Source organism: Asterias rubens, chromosome 2 (genome assembly GCF_902459465.1).
Source record: "Asterias rubens chromosome 2, eAstRub1.3, whole genome shotgun sequence".
In the NCBI taxonomy this organism is placed as follows: domain Eukaryota; kingdom Metazoa; phylum Echinodermata; class Asteroidea; order Forcipulatida; family Asteriidae; genus Asterias; species Asterias rubens.
The window spans coordinates 17,156,951-17,176,424 of NC_047063.1; the positions used below are offsets into that span (position 1 = coordinate 17,156,951).

The following is a 19,474-nucleotide window of genomic DNA, read 5'->3' on the forward strand; positions in this document are numbered from 1 at the left end:
GTTCTATTCTGAAAGTGTCCAATGGCTTTAAGAGGGTCTGTGTAAAGGTGTTCTAATAACTCTGAAAATTAATGGCAATAATAAACTTACTTGGTAAGAAATATGTCAGCTTTGAATACTATAATGCATTTTGAGAAACCTTTCACTTTGAAGTGCTGTGATGATGGAAAAATGTTTCACTTTTCATCTATTTCCACTAATGTACTGAGCACATTTAAATCCCGTGTCAAATACAGAGTGATTGACCTTACCAATACATCTATTCATGGAGGATTTTAACCCTCTGAGGTGGTCTTTAAACAATTCAACAAAGAAAAAGGGGGGCTCAAATAATCCTAGACAATAGCTGGGCACGAAGAAGTCGTTTCGTGCAAACATAGTTGGGAAATGCACACAAATTAATTTTGGATATATCTTAGATGGTATGGATATATACAAATTGGAACCGCCCACCCAGCGTTCAGGATGCTGCCACGCCCATCTTATATTCTTCCTACTACCGTACCGAAAAGTAATCAAAGGCTGTTTGGTGTTCACTACAAAGCAGCAGATCTCAGTGCTTGTTACGTCACTACTCATCTTACACCAAACAGCCGTCATATCACATTGCAAATGGCCACCCGTTACCACACGGCACACACACCATGCACACACACTGGTCTGTTTTTGTCTGATAAATTGTTATAGGTCCCGGCTGCTGTGTATATATCCTAGTTTAAAGGTGAGTAGGTTTGCTTTGAGTGATAGTTTGAGCATGTTTTGAGCACATGAAGCTATCCTTTCATTTTGTTAATAAAATAATAACAGCAATTGAATACTGGTGCGAAGGCAACGAACGAAGGCACGACCTCTATTGCGCCCCTGGTCAATGCCTTGCTTGATGCTTGGCCCATGGTACCTCCATGCTTGGCCCATGGCCATGCTTGGCCTATGCTTAGATCGTTATGCGTGGGCCTTGTACCCATGTAGAAATTTACATGTTCCTCTCACTGGAAGGCTAAACCTAATTTGGACCATGTGTTTGGAAAAGTTTTCGTATCACGCCACCACTTTTTTATTTGATATGAAATATTATATCGATTAGTTAGTATCTAGTTTACCTCAAGGCAAGGGAGTCAAGTCAATGAGATGAGATATCCCGTTTTGTAAAAATGAGTGAAAAAGTGGTGGCAGGATACGGAAAGTTGTTCGTAATTTAAGCTAATTTAGGGCAGATAAATTGGTGGCAAGGATTCAAGGAAGGTGCGGAAAATTATCCTTGTCCCAGTTTTGAAGTAAAATGTAAACCCGTAACACGTTAGTCATATGACTCAGTCATAGTTGTGATAACACAACCCTCCTCCCGCGGCCTTCGGGAGGAGGGTTACGTTATAGCAACTAGTAACGGCACTGAACATGTGCAGTGACTGGTGTTTTTTTAGGGGTTTTTTTTGCTTAAAACATTTGTTGTTTTTTTAAGGCAATATGTCTCATGCTCACTGTCCTTTCACTTATGGTCAACACAAGGCTAGCTCCCTCTTGCCCGTATATAATGGCAAAATATGCTGGAATCACAAAGCTCAATATAAAGCAAGCAACCTGACCTAAACTGTTACTCAGGTTTTTATCGGCCTTTCGTTAGTTTTTCTTAATTGTTAATTATTTTGTTTGTTTAATGATTAGTTTGGCTTAATTTCCCTCATTTATTTCATTTCAATTTGTGATGTTTTTAAATGTAAATTTTTTTGCAATTCAGCCTTTATGCTGCAAGGGTACATTCTTAATTAATCATCCATTTTTATTTATTTATCTAGAACCATGGCCCAGACACAGCAGGACTCTCGTAGTACGTCTACAGCTGATGTCAGTGCTGGTATTATCCCAGACTCCATAAATCCTGACATTCAAAAAGAGCGAGACAATGCAATGCTCAACAAGGAACTCATTACTCAGATGACGTACATCATCGATGGGGGGAAAGAGTTTACCGAACGCAGACGTCACATAGGTATCAGACCAATTCTACTCTTTGATCTACTTCTTTAATGCTGAGAACACTGTTTGCAAAAGCTGTTTTAAATCTAAACTCTAGGGGTTACAAAAAGACGGAAACGCCATCATTTCAACATATCTCCATGTGGATCCTTTTTTCAGATAGCTATGACTCTCACCCATGATTCTTATACATACAATCATTACTTTTATTAGGCGCTGGTGAACACGTTTGGTAATTGTCAAAGACCAGTATTCTCACTTGGTGTATCCCAACATATTTGCATAAAATAAAATAACAAGCCTGTCAAAATTTGTACTCAATTGGTCATTGAAGTTGCAAGAAAATGATGAAAGAAAAGACACCCTTGTTGTACAAAATTTAGTGCTTTCAGCTAGAAATAAAAGGCTTCTGGCATGGCCAGAAGTCTTTTATTATTTTAGTGAGAAAAAAACTAGGTTACTTCAGAGGGAGCCGTTTCTCACAATGTTTTATATTATCAAAGCTCTTCGTTGCTCGTTACAAATCAAGGTTTTATGCTTATATATATTTTGAGTAATTACCAAACGTGTACAGTGCCTTTAAACAAAATATTTAGGCCTAAAGCCTTTCCTTATCAGCAGCCACATAAGTTATTTTGGATGCAACTTGTGTGTAAGGTTTTAAATTGATTTCTCTTTGATTGACACTGGTGAATGTGTTTAACTTCTCCTAGAACCTATGAGGTCGTTTCGCAGAATGATAGCGGAACGAACCTCATAGTTCTAGGAGTAGTTGTAAACCAGGTGCAAAAATGTATCTCTTATTTTTTTGTCTTAGAATCCTGTTTATTCCAAGACCCTCTGTTCAGTGAGAGAGATCGTTACCTCAGGACCTCGGCAGAAACATTCGACCTTGGTGTGAAGAGGTCTCTACGAATGATTGATTTCAAGAAGACTCACAGCATCACCTTCTCAGAGATCTGGGATATAATTTACAGGTGAGTACCTGCTAGTTTTACGGAGGGAATAACAGAGTGGGGATTAGGTCTAAAATAAACGTTTAATACCTGCAGGGTCGTGGTGGTTCGATAAAGAATGGAGTTGAAGGTAGGGTCCTTTTTTTTGCACCACCATGACCGAATTTCCATTCACTGAATATTAAGGTGCGTTAATATAACTGAGAATTGAAGGCCTAATGAAATTGTGGAAAAACCTTAAAGTCTATTGGAACTTTTAAAGGGACAGAAAGGCCGAGACCAAGGCAACAAAGGCAATATTCCAGGCTCGAAATTTGAAAATGAGGAATTTTTTGTTCTTGGTTTAAATAGTAACAATTTCTCTTTCTACTAGGGCCCTGAGTAATGAGCAGACGTTTGGGATTCATGATTTGATGTTTGTCACGTTCATTGAGAATCAAGGGACTGAAGAACAGAAGGCTCGCTGGCTGGATGAAGCAAGGAATATGAGAATGTTGGGGACGTACGCCCAGACGGAACTTGGCCATGGTAAGATGAAAGGAGTCTCGAGGGTCTCCACCAGTGCTTAAAGGCACTGGACACTATTGGTAACTACTTAAAATAGTTGTTAGCATAAAAACTTACTTGGTAACAAGCAATGGAGAGCTGTTGATGGTATAAAACATTGTGAGAAATGGCTCCCTCTGAAGTAACGTAGTACTTGAGAAAGAAGTAATTTTCCACGAAATTGATTTCGGGACCTCAGAATTAGATTTTGCTTCCAGTATTATCTCGCAACTTCGACGAACAATTGAGTTCAAATTTTCACAGTTTTGTTATTTTGTGCATATGTTGAGATACGTCACCAAGTGAGAAGACTGGTCTTTGACAATTACCAAAGGTGTCCAGTGTCTTTAAAGCCCCCTCAGCCCTGGTAGGACATCAGTGACATGCGTTGTATAACGGAGGAGTCCAACCTGGGCTAGGTTTCCCGAGTATCAAAACCATGAGACCTTGTGAAGATGTTATTTTTGGAACAACCGCATTCTGGAACGAGTCTGCACGCAGGCGACCGCGTTCTTAATTTATCCATGGTCCCTTAGTTAGTAGAGTGCGGGTACGTTAATCTGGAGGCCGCAAATTCAAGTCCCACTTCTGTCATTTTTTCTTAGTTCATCCTAAAATTAGCTGCAATTAATGATTGTTTTTGTTGACTGTATCTTTTCAGGTACCTACATTCCAGGCCTTGAGACCACAGCGACATACGACCCATCATCGCAGGAGTTTATTATCAACACACCCACCCTGACATCAATGAAATGGTGGCCTGGAGCACGTATGTTAATGATACCGTGATATTTGAAACTAAAATGTTGCATCCCTTTAAAGTGATCCCTCTGCTGCTGCTTCCCAGGTCGATCGTAATCCCTGGCTACACAGCAGCTAACAGTTGTATGGCTTCTGACTGGCATCTCCCAACAAAGATATTGATAAAATATCAAGACTGTAAGAGCAATGGCACATTAACCGGCGACCCCAAATCTATTTTTGTTTCTCTCCTCGCTTGCTTTCGAGGGCGCTAATGCGAAGCAGCTGCCTGTTTTTTTTTACTGTGCTTAGGATGGCATTAAGGAATAAATGTATGTATAATGAACCATAAAATAGGGCTCGACAGATACGGCATAGTGCAAAGTGTTTTCTCCTCTTTTTTGTGTATCGCTTTTCTACTTGTGTAATATGTAGAGGCACTTTGTTTGACATTTAATGTACGTAGTGATTGAATTTTATCCGGATTATGTCAATGCAGTTCAGCTGTTTGTTGCGATTTTGATTTGTAACAATTGGTAATAATAATAATAGATGTTAATGGCAGTGGACAATTTCGTTAATTACTCAAAATAATTATTAGCATAAAACCTTTCGTTGATGGTATAAAACATTGTGAGAAACGGCTCCCTCTGAAGTGCCATAGTTTTCGAAAAAGAAGTAATTTTCCATGAATTTGATTTAGAGACCTCAGATTTAGAACGCACAAAACTTCGTGTGACATGGGTGTTTTCTTCTTTCATTATTATCTCGCAACTTTGATGACCGATTGAGCTCAAATTTTCACAGGTTAGTTATTTTATGCATATGTTGAGATACACCAACTGTGAAGGCTAGTCGTTGACAATTACCAATAGTGTCCACTGCCCTCAATGATGCGTAGGGCCTTCCAATAATGTTTTCTACAGCATGTGTTTTCGCAGTTCTAGTAACGGTTCTAGGGAAAGTGATTAACTTCACTTATGAGCCATAAGTTTCATTATCAGAAACATGTAATAACAAAAATTATTCTCAGTAGGATCAATCCTTGCACAAATCAGAAGAACCTGTCATGAAAATGTTGTGGTATGTGATTAAGGATAATGATTTATGCTATGTTTTCAGTGGGCAAAACGTCAACTCATGCCGTAGTGCTGGCTCAGCTGATTATCGGAGGCAAGAATTACGGTCCGCATGCCTTCATGGTACAACTCAGGAGTCTTCAAGATCACTGCGTTCTGCCAGGTAACCCCAACAAATCTTCAACCATACATTCCCTTGAATGACTCTAGGTTGTACTGTACATAACATACATTGAGAAAATTGAATTAGCTGTTGCAAACTGCTTAACCAATAGTGGTATAAAGGCAAAGAAATAGTTAATGGCCTGACGTTTCAACCCTAGCGGCGCTTTCCCTCCTGGCCCAACGGAAGCAGGGAATTCTGTGCTTACGGCAAGCATATTTCACGGGTTAGTGACGAATTTGGGCTTCTGCGCATGCCTACTTCACGTTACTAGGCATTCTACGCTTACAAGGCTAGCGCAGAAATTCGGCGCTTGCACGTAAGCGGGGAATCACGATCGTAAGCACAGAATTCAATTCGGTGGTAAGCAGAGCCATGAAATTGGGCCCTGATCACAAGGAAACCCTCCGCGTTGAGGCGCTTTGCCCACTTGGGCTCATCATCTGGACTGTGTGTTGACATTGAGGGCCTAGTTGGAAAAGCTATCTCTGAGCGCGGAGCTATCTCATGCACTCAGTATATGAAAACGGTCCATATGCTGGACAAGTGACGTTGCTGCAAGGGGGGGTCAATACATTGCAGATTGACATTGTGTTTGTAAAACTTTGTTTATTTTTTGTGTCTTTCCAGGTAGATCAGTAGGAGTAATCGGAGATAAATGGAACTATGCCGGAACAGACAATGGTTACCTTCGTCTCAGAAATGTCCGTATTCCAAGGGCAGACATGTTCATGAAGTATTTCCAGGTAAGCCTCAAGAATTTAGAAGGAGCTAGCTTTATACAGAGTGGCTATTGTCTTCCTTTTTTAATCCAATTTTTGGGTTTGAAGATTTTCTTTAATTCACTCTTTTTAAAGTTTCTCAATGTGCCTGATTCACATTTTTTTTATTGTTTATTGGACTTTTGTAATTTTTTTAACCATTCTTAACTTGTCTATCTTAAATATTATTTTGGTATTTTACGAAACTTGTTTAAAACTGTAATCATTGTGATTGGACGTTTGTAATTTTCTTAAGTATTCTTAGTCTGTTTATCTTAAATTGTTTGGTATTTTTCTTAACTTGCTTAAACAGCCAATAAAGGATGATCTAAATATTTCAACTATTACCTTTTTATGGCCACTTAGACATCGTAGATACTGGTAAATAACCATATTACTCTAACAATTAATCGCAAAAACGGCTTATCTATTATAATGACCCCTTGACGCCAGTGACGATTTTCCCCTAACTGGGTTTGAACACAGTTCTCCAGGTCTGGCAAAGTGAGGACGCTATTTTCCACATCAAATAGCCGCCACTGATGTAACGATTACTTTGTCGTGCCTGTTTGTTTGACCCCACGTTTTTCAGAAATTTGGCTTGGAGAGTTCTGGAAAAAAAAAACATTTTATTATTTTTTAACGTGAGGTAAGAGACTCGTTACATTTTTGTTTTGTTTCCTATGGACTGCAGCTGTTAGAAAACTGTAATATCTATATATTTGAGATCATCCGTTAGTGGCTGTTTAAATTGTTTCCCTCCGAAAGTCCCTTGAGACCCTTTGGGGTTAAGGGCGCTGTATAAAAGCTATTTTATTATTACTATTATTATTATTTCATCTAATCACAGCGTAGCTTTGGATGTTAAGGGTTTTTCTCAGGATCCTTGCTGTTTCCAAAAGCACTTCCTTCTGCAACAGACCTATCCTCACATTTGTCCTTATTTTGTCTAGATGTTTCCCCGGTGCTTTCTGCCGCATCCTAGATACCCCCTCACGTACAATGCTTTTATGTTTGAATCCTCATTTTCTCCAGGTGTCGTCTGACGGTGTCTACACCAAACAAGGTAACCCCAAGGTGCTGTACAGTACAATGATGGTGGTTAGACTCAAGATTGTACAGGAGTCCTGGCAATCGTTAGCCCGCGCCCTTGTGACTGGTATCCGGTACAGTGCTATCAGGAAACAGGGACCTATGGACCGAGGGTGAGTAGGCAACCGGCTAAATAAATATCATACAGAGGTTCCAACTGAAGCTCTACATACCTTGCAGGGCATAGTACTGAACGCTTTGATACGGGGTGCCAAGAACTCGCTATTCATCTTTTCCAGAGAGATCATTCTCTGTGTTTTGCCCATGCATCTGGATTAAGCTTCCTGTGCAAATAAAAATGCCATGTTGATTACCTCATTGAGAACGTCCAAAAGTCCAAAACAAAAAAATAGTTGCCTGAATTTTTGTTCTTTTATTCACAAGAAATGTAGAAAAATAAAAAATATACGAAAATTAAGAAAAAAACAGTGCACTCCTATAGGGTCCAACATATCACAAAAAGTCTGGTTTTTAATTACATTGTACAATGTTTTTGTTTTAGTAAGGTTGCGGTAACACCATGTAATGATAATCTCTAATTGAGTTGGTGTGGTTCTGAAAAGAACCGTAGGTTTCCACTCGACGTTTCGATCAGTATGTTTAATTGTCTTCTGGAGAATGCATTCTCGAGCATTCTTTACATGGTGTTAGCGCAAACCTTACTAGTTCGTCAAACCACCATGCGAAGTTTCAAATCCTACTTAATGTTGTTGTTGTTGTTCAGGGGACCTGAGGTGTCAATTCTCGACTACCAGACCCAGCAGGAGAAGTTATTACCAGGGTTGGCAACGGCCTACGCCTTCAATGCTGTCGGTAAACGCCTTCAACAAGTCTTTAATAAAGTACAGGCGGATATCTCTAAGGAGCACTTCAGCAGTTTACCAGAGGTGAGCCCTCCCTAATTCGGGCAAAAAACAGTGGGGAAATTCACTCCCCTCTACCACGCTCTTAACCAAAGAGTCTACATACTCCCTTGTTTTTAGTTTATTTGTTAGAAAAAAATTGAACCCATCAAAACTTGGGCAAAATCAGAAGAGGGCGCTCGGGATCAGTTGGGATAGCACAATTCCTTTTAAGAAGTACTAAATACTAGCTTACAGGTACAACCATGTATAGTATCTATTTTGAGGGAGTGTTGGCTCTGAAAAGAGCTGGTGTGGTCTCAACGTTTTGAACAGTATACTCTTCTTGCTGCAGGTGAATGAAGACCTGAAGACGAGCATGAGTAAAGACCCTTATCACGGTGTGGTCATCTTGATTTTACTCCATTCAAACTCATTGTAACCAAACTGAAGCTAGGCAAAATAATAGTCTGGTGCCATGCACAATGAATGTTAGCATTCATTACTGTTATTGGAAATGGGGAACATGACCAAGATGGTGACAGCCTGTTAAAGGTTTATACTGTTTGAAACGTCGAGACCACACTGGCTCTTTTCAGAGCCAACACTTCCTCAAAAGAGACACTATAAACATGGTTGTACCCTCAAGTTTACTGTTTAGTACTTCTTATCCTTCACACCATGCAAAGCTTCAAACACCATTTAACAATCCCTTTTTCTTTCGCTGCTGTAGCTTCATGCACTGTGCTGCGGCTTGAAGTCGTTCACCACTGGTACGGCCGTTGGCTTCATTGAGAGTGTACGGTTGGCGTGTGGCGGGCACGGCTACCTACTAAGCTCAGGTATTCCCTACACATACTCACGAACCGCAGGTGGCTGTACGTATGAGGGCGAGAACACTGTCATGATGTTACAGGTTGCAAGGTGCGTTGAAAACCTTAACCTAATATCACCATAACCCAGCTACTAAGCTCAGGTAATCTCACACCTACTTAGGGAGTTGTGGGTGGCTGTACGTATGAGGGCGAGAACACTGTCATGATGTTACAGGTTGCAAGGTGCGTTGAAAACCTTAGTCTAATATCACCATAACCCAGCTACTAAGCTCAGGTAATCTCACACCTACTTAGGGAACTGTGGGTGGCTGTACGTATGAGGGCGAGAACACTGTCATGATGTTACAGGTTGCAAGGTGCATTGAAAACCTTAGCCTAATATCACCATAACCCAGCTACTAAGCTCAGGTATTCCCTACACATACTCACGAACCGCAGGTGGCTGTACGTATGAGTACAAGAACACTGTCATGATGTTACAGGTTGCAAGGTGCGGTGAAAACCTTAGTCTAATATCATCCTAGCCCAGCTACTAAGCTCAGGTAATCTCACACCTACTTAGGGAACTGTGGGTGGCTGTACGTATGAGGGCGAGAACACTGTCATGATGTTACAGGTTGCAAGGTGCATTGAAAACCTTAGTCTAATATCACCATAACCCAGCTACTAAGCTCAGGTAATCTCACACCTACTTAGGGAGTTGTGGGTGACTGTACGTATGAGGGCGAGAACACTGTCATGATGTTACAGGTTGCAAGGTGCATTGAAAACCTTAGTCTAATATCACCATAACCCAGCTACTAAGCTCAGGTAATCTCACACCTACTTAGGGAACTGTGGGTGGCTGTACGTATGAGGGCGAGAACACTGTCATGATGTTACAGGTTGCAAGGTGCGTTGAAAACCGTAGCCTAATATCACCCTAACCAAGCTACTAAGCTCAGGTAATCTCACACCTACTTAGGGAACTGTGGGTGACTGTACGTATGAGGGCGAGAACACTGTCATGATGTTACAGGTTGCAAGGTGCGTTGAAAACCTTAGCCTAATATCACCATAACCCAGCTACTAAGCTCAGGTAATCTCACACCTACTTAGGGAGTTGTGGGTGACTGTACGTATGAGGGCGAGAACACTGTCATGATGTTACAGGTTGCAAGGTGCATTGAAAACCTTAGTCTAATATCACCATAACCCAGCTACTAAGCTCAGGTAATCTCACACCTACTTAGGGAACTGTGGGTGACTGTACGTATGAGTACAAGAACACTGTCATGATGTTACAAGTTGCAAGGTGCGTTGAAAACCTTAGCCTAATATCACCATAACCCAGCTACTAAGCTCAGGGCTCAATTTCATAAAGCATTTTGAAGCACAAAAACTTTCTAAGCACACAATAGTTTTGCTTGGTAGAAAGCAGTAAACAGCCATTAAGTTTATACTGTTGTGGCTGGTGGCCCACTCAGCAATTCTTGCTTAGCAAAGAAATTTGTCAAGGAGAATTCTCTGCTAAACAGCTATGTGAAATTGGGCCCTGGTAATCTCACACTAACTCACAGACTGCGGTTGGATGTACATGTACGTATGAGGGCAAGAACACTGTCACGATGTTACAGGTTGCAAGGTGTGTTGAAGACTTGAGCCTCCACCTTAAGCCTGGTTCATACTTACTGCGAATGCGAAAGCAATACAAATTTCGAAGTCCCAAATTCACAACGAATAATTTGCATACAGTTGACTTGTGCTCAACTCCTGGGAAACATTCGCTGCGGAAAACAGCCATGTGACGTCAAAATTCACTTGGCATTCACATTCGCAGGAAGTATGAACCGTGCAATAGGCCGGATATCCCATGTGTCTGTTTTGCGTAATGTTTAGTGTGAAATGCCTATAAATGAAAGTACACGCCAAGCAACACACACAATTCCGTGCCTCTGTATTGCGAACTGCGGTATCAGAAAATTTAAAATTTGCATGTTTGACTTGTGTTTTCGTATAAAGGATCCCGCATTACGCACTACGCACAACGCATGACAGGCCTATAAAACCTAATCACTCCCAAGTTAAAACAACATAATATCACAAGCTTATAATTTCCTCAAGTGATGTACATGTACATGCTCATCAATGGATAAAGATCTTCCTCTGAAAGCAGATTATGACAAAATACTTAATTCTGATCTTTTCTAGGTACCTGCTGAAGAGCGCCTACTCAGCACAGAATGGTATAGTCCTCGCTGAGTCTGTTGCGTACTTAGCTGTGGATACCAGTGGTGAGTCGTGGTCAGCATGTACAGAGAGTGATGTGAGGGATACCAGTTTACTCATCAAGGCATTCCAGCATCGGGCACACAGGTAAATCAAATAGTAATGTTGTTTGCTTTTGTCTGGCAGGTTCAAATGCTTGTACTGGCAGGTTCAACATGCGCCATGTAGAATCAGTATTTCGTTTTGTTCCTAAATATTGTCTCATTTGATCATGGTAATTATTTCATTGTTATGATTGTTTTCACATTCCTATTTCATTATGCTCATCATTGAATGTTAAGCTGTTCGTAATTTTACTAATCTCTTTTGTGTAATAAACATTTTGTTTTCAGCACCAAATCTTGTTACCAGATATTGATGAGATTATTGAACATTTATCCCTTGCACTGTAACACCTTCTCATTGTCTGCCATATCTATTTGTGTTATTTTATTCCGCATGTATTGGTACATTTGTGCATTTTTTGGGATGTATTGTATGTATCTTGATGTAAATTCTATTTTATTGTGATTATTATTATAATTGTTGTTATTTTTGGAGTCTGAATGCTTTTGGGACCAGTGAAAAACCCATGGTCATGAGGCTGGTTACAAATGGTCGACCACAGTAGTCAACCAATGGCCAACCAGCATGGGTTCGAGTCAAAGTAGTCAACCTCTCGTAACCTTAGTTCATACTCAAACTTGCTTCTGGTTGGTTTGCCTGTGCACACTAAAACAAACTCAGGCATCTCTTGGAATAGAGGATTTGAAGAATTTAACGCGAACTATCTTTTCAACTTTTGTGTTTTTTAGGCTGGTCAACCATGTTGGTCAGCGTGTTGCTCGTCTGATGGGAGAAGGGCACAGTCAAGGCACAGCATGGAATAACTCTACAATAGACCTTGTGCATGCTGCTAAGGTCAGTCAAATAAACAGAAAATACCTGCAAGCAAACAGTTTTATTATATTTTAATAAAATTATCTGGTAAATTGTTGTGATTAATCACTTTAGACTCAGTTGTTTTACTTTCATGGCTCTCTTTATCTCAGAATTCTGCACCTACAAGTTGCAGCACCCTAAATAAATTTGCAGGTTGTTAAGCAGTGCCCAGGGACAAATCGCATAGAGCTGCTTCAACACAAACAGTAGCTATAAGCATTCTTGAATCATTTCTAGTTTACATGCTCCTTTGCTTCACTCATCCGCATGAAAAACAGTTTCGTTCTAATGAGACGACATCAACAAATCATAAAAGACATAATTGATTTATGTTATCATCCATATTTTTATTCTAAAGCATGGGGGGAATGGCCATGATTCAGACCTCCTCTGAATGAAACAAACCAATGGAATGTAAGAAAGAATGCATTGGAATTTTTATCCAACGCCCAACATATACCAAGAAATAACGTAAACACCTAACAAAATAACAAACAAAACCAAATTTTTGTTCACTTGATTGAGGTTTGTCTGGTTAGATTTGAGATTGAGATTCGTCACGTTTTTTTACTTGTATGAAATAAACCAATAACTATTATAATAAAAATTGTATTTGTTTTTTTCCTCAGGCCCATGTTGAGTTTTATACAGTAGTTACCTTCTGTGATGTGATTAAGACGTTATCGGCAGACCCAACCATCTTGAAGATTCTTCAAACCTTAAGCTGTTTCTACGCTGTGTTCTTGATGGATAAGAACATTGGTGACTTTATGCAGGTAAAACTTTCTCTAGGTCATAAGTTCATATTTGTACCCTCCAACTTATAGACCATGTGAACTGTGTATACAATAAGTGGGACCTTGTACATTCTTTGGGTATTCTGGCAGGCAAGATACTGCACTGGTCGTATGGAAAAGTTTTTATTTTGAACATGTTGGGTTGAAAGTGTTGAAGTAAAAAAAAAAAAAAAAAAAAAACTGGACTTGTCCTGTCTTGAGTTTTCTGGCCCGACACTGAAATCACTGGATTCAGGGCCAATGGTTCAATGTAAAATTCTAGCCATGGTGTCTTTAATGCTGTTATGCTGACTTTGTGATCTATTATTGTATCCCTTTGTACTAGGATGGTTATGTGACATCAGACCAAGCTGAGATGGTTCACAGTCAATACTTTGCATTACTGGCTCACCTCAGGTAATACTCATCATTTACGCTATCAAACAATTAAAAAAAAATCTGGTCTGTAAATTCCAAATGGAAATACTTGTGCAAGTCGCACGCTAAAACTTAATGTTGATTTGATTTGATTTAGTATCATCAATTCACACATGACATGCATGAATAACAATATCTCTGTACAAAAATGTTCAGATCATGGATTTGAAAAGTGGCATCGTTGAACGTTTTTTTGGAATTTTGACAACAAATTTAACTTGAAGGGTATCAAACACATAATGGCATTTGACACTATTTTAATGCGAAGTTAGAGACTTGTAATTTTGTTTCCATTTTCATAAGGGATCTACATGTATTTATTAGAAAACGAGTGGATCTCAAAACTCAATTTGATCTTGGAGTCCCTCTTTAAAAACATTGATGACCTCACACTGACCGTGGTGTTAATTACAGGCTTTTAAGATGAAACTCAATTCCTATTAATATCCCTCTATTGTTGAATAAAAGTGTAAAGAATTTTTCTCCTAAAGGTGAGTAGAGTTTACTGTTTGATACATGTACGTCAAGACCAAATGGCTCTTTTCAAAGCCAACACTCTTCCTCAAAAGAGAATCATCCCATGGTTGTACTACCTGCAAGTTACTATTATCTAAAACTTATTCTTATCCTTCACAACATGAAAAGCTTCAAACATCACTCAAGAAATGTTTTTGTGGAATTCAACTCCATCTTTTAATTTTCCTCCAGGCCGGAAGCTGTCCCCTTGGTGGATGCGTTTGACTTTACCGACCTCACCATTCATTCAGTGCTTGGTTGCTATGACGGTAATGCATACGAGAGACTGTATGAACATGCCTTAAGGGACCCTAAGAATAAAACAGAGGTGAGTCCAAGCATGTATGCTTCGTTTTCTGAAAGGGGAAGGGCACCAAGGCTTAGTTAAAGGGCACCCTTTCAGAAAATTAGAAAATTCTACTGGAGCCTTTCAAGGGCACCAAGGCAATGTCCAGGGGGCACGGAGGCAATCTCCTTTGTTACCTCCATGAGGAATCGGGCATGTGAGTCTTAGTACCTTGAATTGCTTATATACATGTATATTTACTTTTACCTTCATTGTTTTAATGATAACATTTTGTGGATCTTATTTTGGACCTTTTGCTTTTTGTGGTTTAATGTTATAGTTTTTCTTCATATTATTGTAAAGTGTCGGGGAGAATTTTTACAGTGGATTCGGCGCTATCTAAAAGTGTTTTATTCTTCTTTATTATCATTATTACGGGACCAACAGATGTTGCAATTATTTCCAAAACTTGTCCCCGGATATGCTGCTGTGTATTTTATGTATGTTAACTTGTCATTATTTACTTATTTCTATGTGAAATCCTGTTTATATTAATTATCAGTATTTGTGTGTGTTGCCAACTTGCCAGGGGTGTCCTCTTTCTAGAAAATATTTCTTCTTGAATACAGGATTGGTAGACAGTGCTCATGTTGTGTTGGATGAATCATATACATAAAGCAAATTTAGTTACATTTTCATGTGTGTTGTGTTGTCATTTAGCCTTCCAGAAAGACTCTGCTGGGGTCGAAACGTCAGGCCATTAACAATTTTTTGAATAAAGCAAACTTGTGAAAATGTTGACGTTGTTCATTTTGTGAAGCCCGGTTCATACTTCTTGCAAATGTGATATGAATGTTGACGTCACATTATTTGCAATGAATAATGCGCAGCAGTTGAGCAGTGCTCAACTTTTGCGAAACATTTGGTGCAAAACAGGGCTGTGACGTCAAATTCACGTAAAAATCGCTTCAAATTCGCATTCCCCGGAAGTATGAGCCGTGAGCCGGGCTTCAGTCATGACAGAATATAGTTAAAGATCATGCACAATTTTCAGCATGTAAACACCTTTTGTAACATCCAAAATCAGCTGTTGCAGTTTTTAGTTTTCCTCGAATGATGAACTTCATTTCACAGAGAAATGTTTCACACACAAAATGGTTCTAGTATGAATGTCGAGCCCTGGATATGGGTTCATGTAGACATTGAAAGCACAGGACACTCATTGGAGTATTGCAAGAAACTATTATCTCTTTAGCAACTTTCCTATAACACTCCATAAATTATTCATGACTAAAACAAAAAGTCTATCACCTTTTGTTCTGATTTGTAACTCACTTGATCTACTGGTCTGCCCCCGGTGCGTTTGAATGGCTTTGACGTCATTCCAGGGGCTCACCCAGTGCCCTGCTTGTGGAGTGGGTCACTTGGGGTGACTCGAGGTGCATGACGTCACCACGAGTGGGCGAGTGTGATCGGTCGATTAGCTCTTGTCAGGGGCTCACCCGAGTGAGCACCGCAGGGTCGACCCAAGGAAAATTATCGAATGCACCCTATCTTTGCATTCTTCAAGTTTAATTCTTTATGATAATGACCTGGGCTGCAGCTTAGTTCCTTTTACAAACAAACAATTAGCTCTTGTTGTTTATTCTGCATTTGCTTTTAACTGTCCCTAAAACAACCACTTCTAATGGCCGTCATGCTTTTTCTGTATCTGCACCCACTCTCTGGAACTCTCTTCCTTTACATGTCTGAGCTACAACGTCTCGGGACATTATTAAAATATTGCTGAAAACCCACCTTTTCAATATTTGTTATGACTGATTTTCTGTTTGTTATTGTTTTGTTTTACCATTGTATTTTTGCCAACACGTTAATGTAATTCTGTTTTATTCATTATTTCTTTCTAAGGTACGAAATTTGTAATATTTTTTGTTGCTCTCTCTCTGTGTTTATGTTGCTTTTAAGTTTATAAGTTTAGTCTTAGATAGATTGTGCTTTACAAGTTATAATTATTATGATTATTATTATCATCTTATTGTTATATGCTTTTAGATGTAAGGCACTACATAAGTTCTATTTATTGTTATTAGTTTAAAATATGGATTAATATATCAAAATTGACTTGAAAAGGTCACTCTGACTTAATGAACTTTTTTTAACATAAGTGTAAATGTATCTACTAGTTTAATTTTGTTTTTAATTTTTAAGTTTAATTAAAGTAAACAATTTATATGTACCTCAATAGTGTGGGGAGACGGCTTCATTTGGTTGATTTTTCATCTATTGTATCATTTTGTTTTCTTTTATTTAGATCCATGAGACTTACAGCAAATACCTGAAGCCACTGTTGACAGGACAGAAATCTAAGCTGTGAAATGTGACAACAACAGGTGTGCAAGGTCAAAGGTCATAGAGATGCTCAGCTTCCTGCCAATAATTTTGAGTCTTTCGCATCCACCGCTATCATTTGTATTAATCGACAGAGGCAAACAAATGGGATAAATCAGTGCTAAAGAAATCATAAACACTTAACTACTATAAAAGTAAATAAATATAATTGTATTAAAAGGCGGTTTTAAAGGCGGTTTTGGAAAACCCTGTCAGTTCAAAAGCAGGCCTGGATACAACGGCCATGGACGCAAATGTGGCCTTAGTTTTGGCCTTGGTGTCTGTCCCTTTAAATGAAATTCCACGCCTGCAAAAGACACTTACCAAAATTGCAACGAAGAAACTCATCGCAAATGAAAAAAACGAATTTAACTGTTAATGGGGGCAGAATATTTGTAACAAGTTGCGTGTTCATTTGCCTATACCAATCGGTGGTCATATTGATAAACAGAGAAAGTCTATATTTAATACCAAAAATAATTCTATTTAAGCTAGCACTTCTGTATTTGTACGATATAATTGACAATGGCGTTAGTTCCAACACGATAACCTCCATTGGCAGAACTAGACATGTTTATATGCATAATTATTTTTTTATTTGAACCAAAGATATTCTTTATCCCCAATGCAAAAATTAACATCTATTAAATTGTTGCGATACACACTGCTAAGGATTGGATTTGAACTGCCTCTAGCCATCTGGCTAGCTCAGTGTTCTAGAGGTCAGCGTCTGCTCTAGCATTGCGAATACATGGGTTCAAATCCCACCTCTGTGATTTACCTGTTGGTTTGAGAATACAGACCTTTACAGTAGTATTCATCGGTGTAAGGGTAAACAAACTAAAATTTTATAATGGTGGTTTTAGTTTTAGCGAAAAAGCAAACAAACCTTTATTAATTTTTTTCTATGATCTCATGGGGAATAGTAAAGGGCTGTTGAAGAACCCCCCCCCCCCCCTGGTTACAACACTTTATACATCACCACTCTCGTTAAAAAAAAAATTAAACAAGAACTTTTGCAAACTTTCAACCTCATATACAAAAATTTACTTTTGTTTAGAAAATATAGACGTTTGGGTTATTTGAATGAATAAATAATTCCAGTTGAAATATAAATTATGGAAGCAAACTTTGCAAACTTTTAAAAATAAATCAGGGAGAATGCACTGTTACAGTATTGAATTTGAGAATAAAGTTTACTAATTTTATAATTTATTCGAAAGTAAGAAAGGAACATTTATGTACAGATTTTCAGTTGAATTACAAGAATAACAATTTAAATGAAAGTACAATAAACACAAATTGCAAACTGAATGCTGTTAAACTAAAGTTTATTGAAAGTGAAATGTTAAACCGCTGCTACCAGTCACTATTCACCACTGATTGAATACTTCCATGCAGAAGTTTCTATGTCATGGCCTAGCGGTTAAGAGCACCGGATTCAAACTCTGGTGTTCGATCAGCAGAGTCTGGGTTTGAATCCCGGTCATGACACTTGCTACATAAAGTTGGGGAGGTAGTGCTTTCTGCTCTACCCAGCCAGGCTTCGGACTGATGATACCAAAGACTACATCCGTATGGACTGTAAAGGGGGTAACCCTGTTTCAGACCTAGGAGTAGGTGGCAACTACTCCTAGAACTATTTCGGTTTCGTCCGGCTATCGTCTCCCGTAACGGGAGACGATAGCCGGACGAAACCGAAATAGTTCTGCTATCGTCTCCCGTAACAGGAGACGATAGCCGGACGAAACCGAAATAGTTCTAGGAGTAGGTGGCAACGGCCCCTGGAAGAACAAGGAAATTGTAGCCCACACCCTGAAGTGGCCTTTTTCAGGCCTTGTGTGTCTGGCAAATTGCATAAAAAAATAAAAAAATAATAAAAAATGAAGCTTGGTAGTACAAGGAAGCAACTTGAGAATGCAAAGCTTTCTGGCACATGATCAGTGAGTCATTACCGGCCCATTATAAGTGTTCTTCTTATTATTATCATTAGAGTCAACCACAGGACACTCTCTCGGGCGGTTTGGTGGTTCATTATAGATGATAGCGCCCTCTCGGGAGGAAACTTGTAACAAAAGGAGGGGGGGATGTGACAAATGAAAATAAGCTGTCACCTGGCCCAATTTAATAGCGCTGCTTAATACTGTAGCAGACAAATTTGCTAAGGTGTAAACGTATTTGACAGATTAGCAAAAAAGTTAGGCGGCCATCTTGCGCGGTCACCATGGATTTGTATTGTTACGTCATTAATTTTCGAGCAGCAAGCACTGGAAGGTTAGCATGTCTTTCCATGTGCTTACGGTTTGCAGTAAGCCCGGAATCAGCTGTTAAGCAGCTCTATGAAATTGGGCCCAGCTAGCAAGACATAAACAAAAACAGGTGCCATGATGAAAATAACACGGTACGAACCGCCGCCGATTTCACAAGACTTTACAACATGGCACAACTTTCGCACTACTTTTGTGAAATCAGCTGCTGGTTTGGTTTGTTGAACTTTGTTTCAACCTTTAGCCATAATGTTCCCAACAATGGTGAGGTGATGATTCACTCCCTCTGTTAAAACAATCAGCGAGCGATTAAGAGCAGGGGATTTTAGCTCTGCCGTTACTGATCAGCAGAGTGTATTGTGTCCCTGAGCAAGATACTTTACCATGATGGGACATCAAGCCATAGGTCCAGTGTACTAGGATAGGTAGTGCACCTAAAGCCATTGGACACTTTCTGCACAGAACAAAAATTAAAAGTTCACAGATTTACAAATAACTTGCAGGGTTTACAGAAGGCAATGGTGAAAGACTTCTCTTGAAATATGATTCCATGAAATGCATTACTTTTTGAGAAAACATTAAAACAATATCAATTCTTGATATCAATACAGGTTTATTTTAAAC

The 19,474-nt window shown here is 39.2% G+C and overlaps 1 protein-coding gene across 1 annotated transcript; it reads left to right on the forward strand.

Annotated features, from left to right (window-relative positions):
• The first annotated feature begins 606 nt into the window (after nt 1–606).
• Nucleotides 607–17,883, forward strand: LOC117307137 (peroxisomal acyl-coenzyme A oxidase 1-like). The gene is made up of 16 exons (XM_033791805.1): nt 607–721; nt 1,794–1,987; nt 2,792–2,951; nt 3,304–3,458; nt 4,138–4,245; nt 5,340–5,459; nt 6,090–6,205; nt 7,256–7,425; nt 8,037–8,199; nt 8,888–9,078; nt 11,181–11,345; nt 12,053–12,158; nt 12,809–12,955; nt 13,302–13,372; nt 14,102–14,237; nt 16,507–17,883. The coding sequence occupies exons 2-16, from the start codon at nt 1,798–1,800 to the stop codon at nt 16,567–16,569; spliced, it is 2,061 nt and encodes a 686-aa protein (XP_033647696.1). The 5' UTR covers nt 607–721; nt 1,794–1,797; the 3' UTR covers nt 16,570–17,883.
• The last annotated feature ends 1,591 nt before the right edge of the window (nt 17,884–19,474 follow it).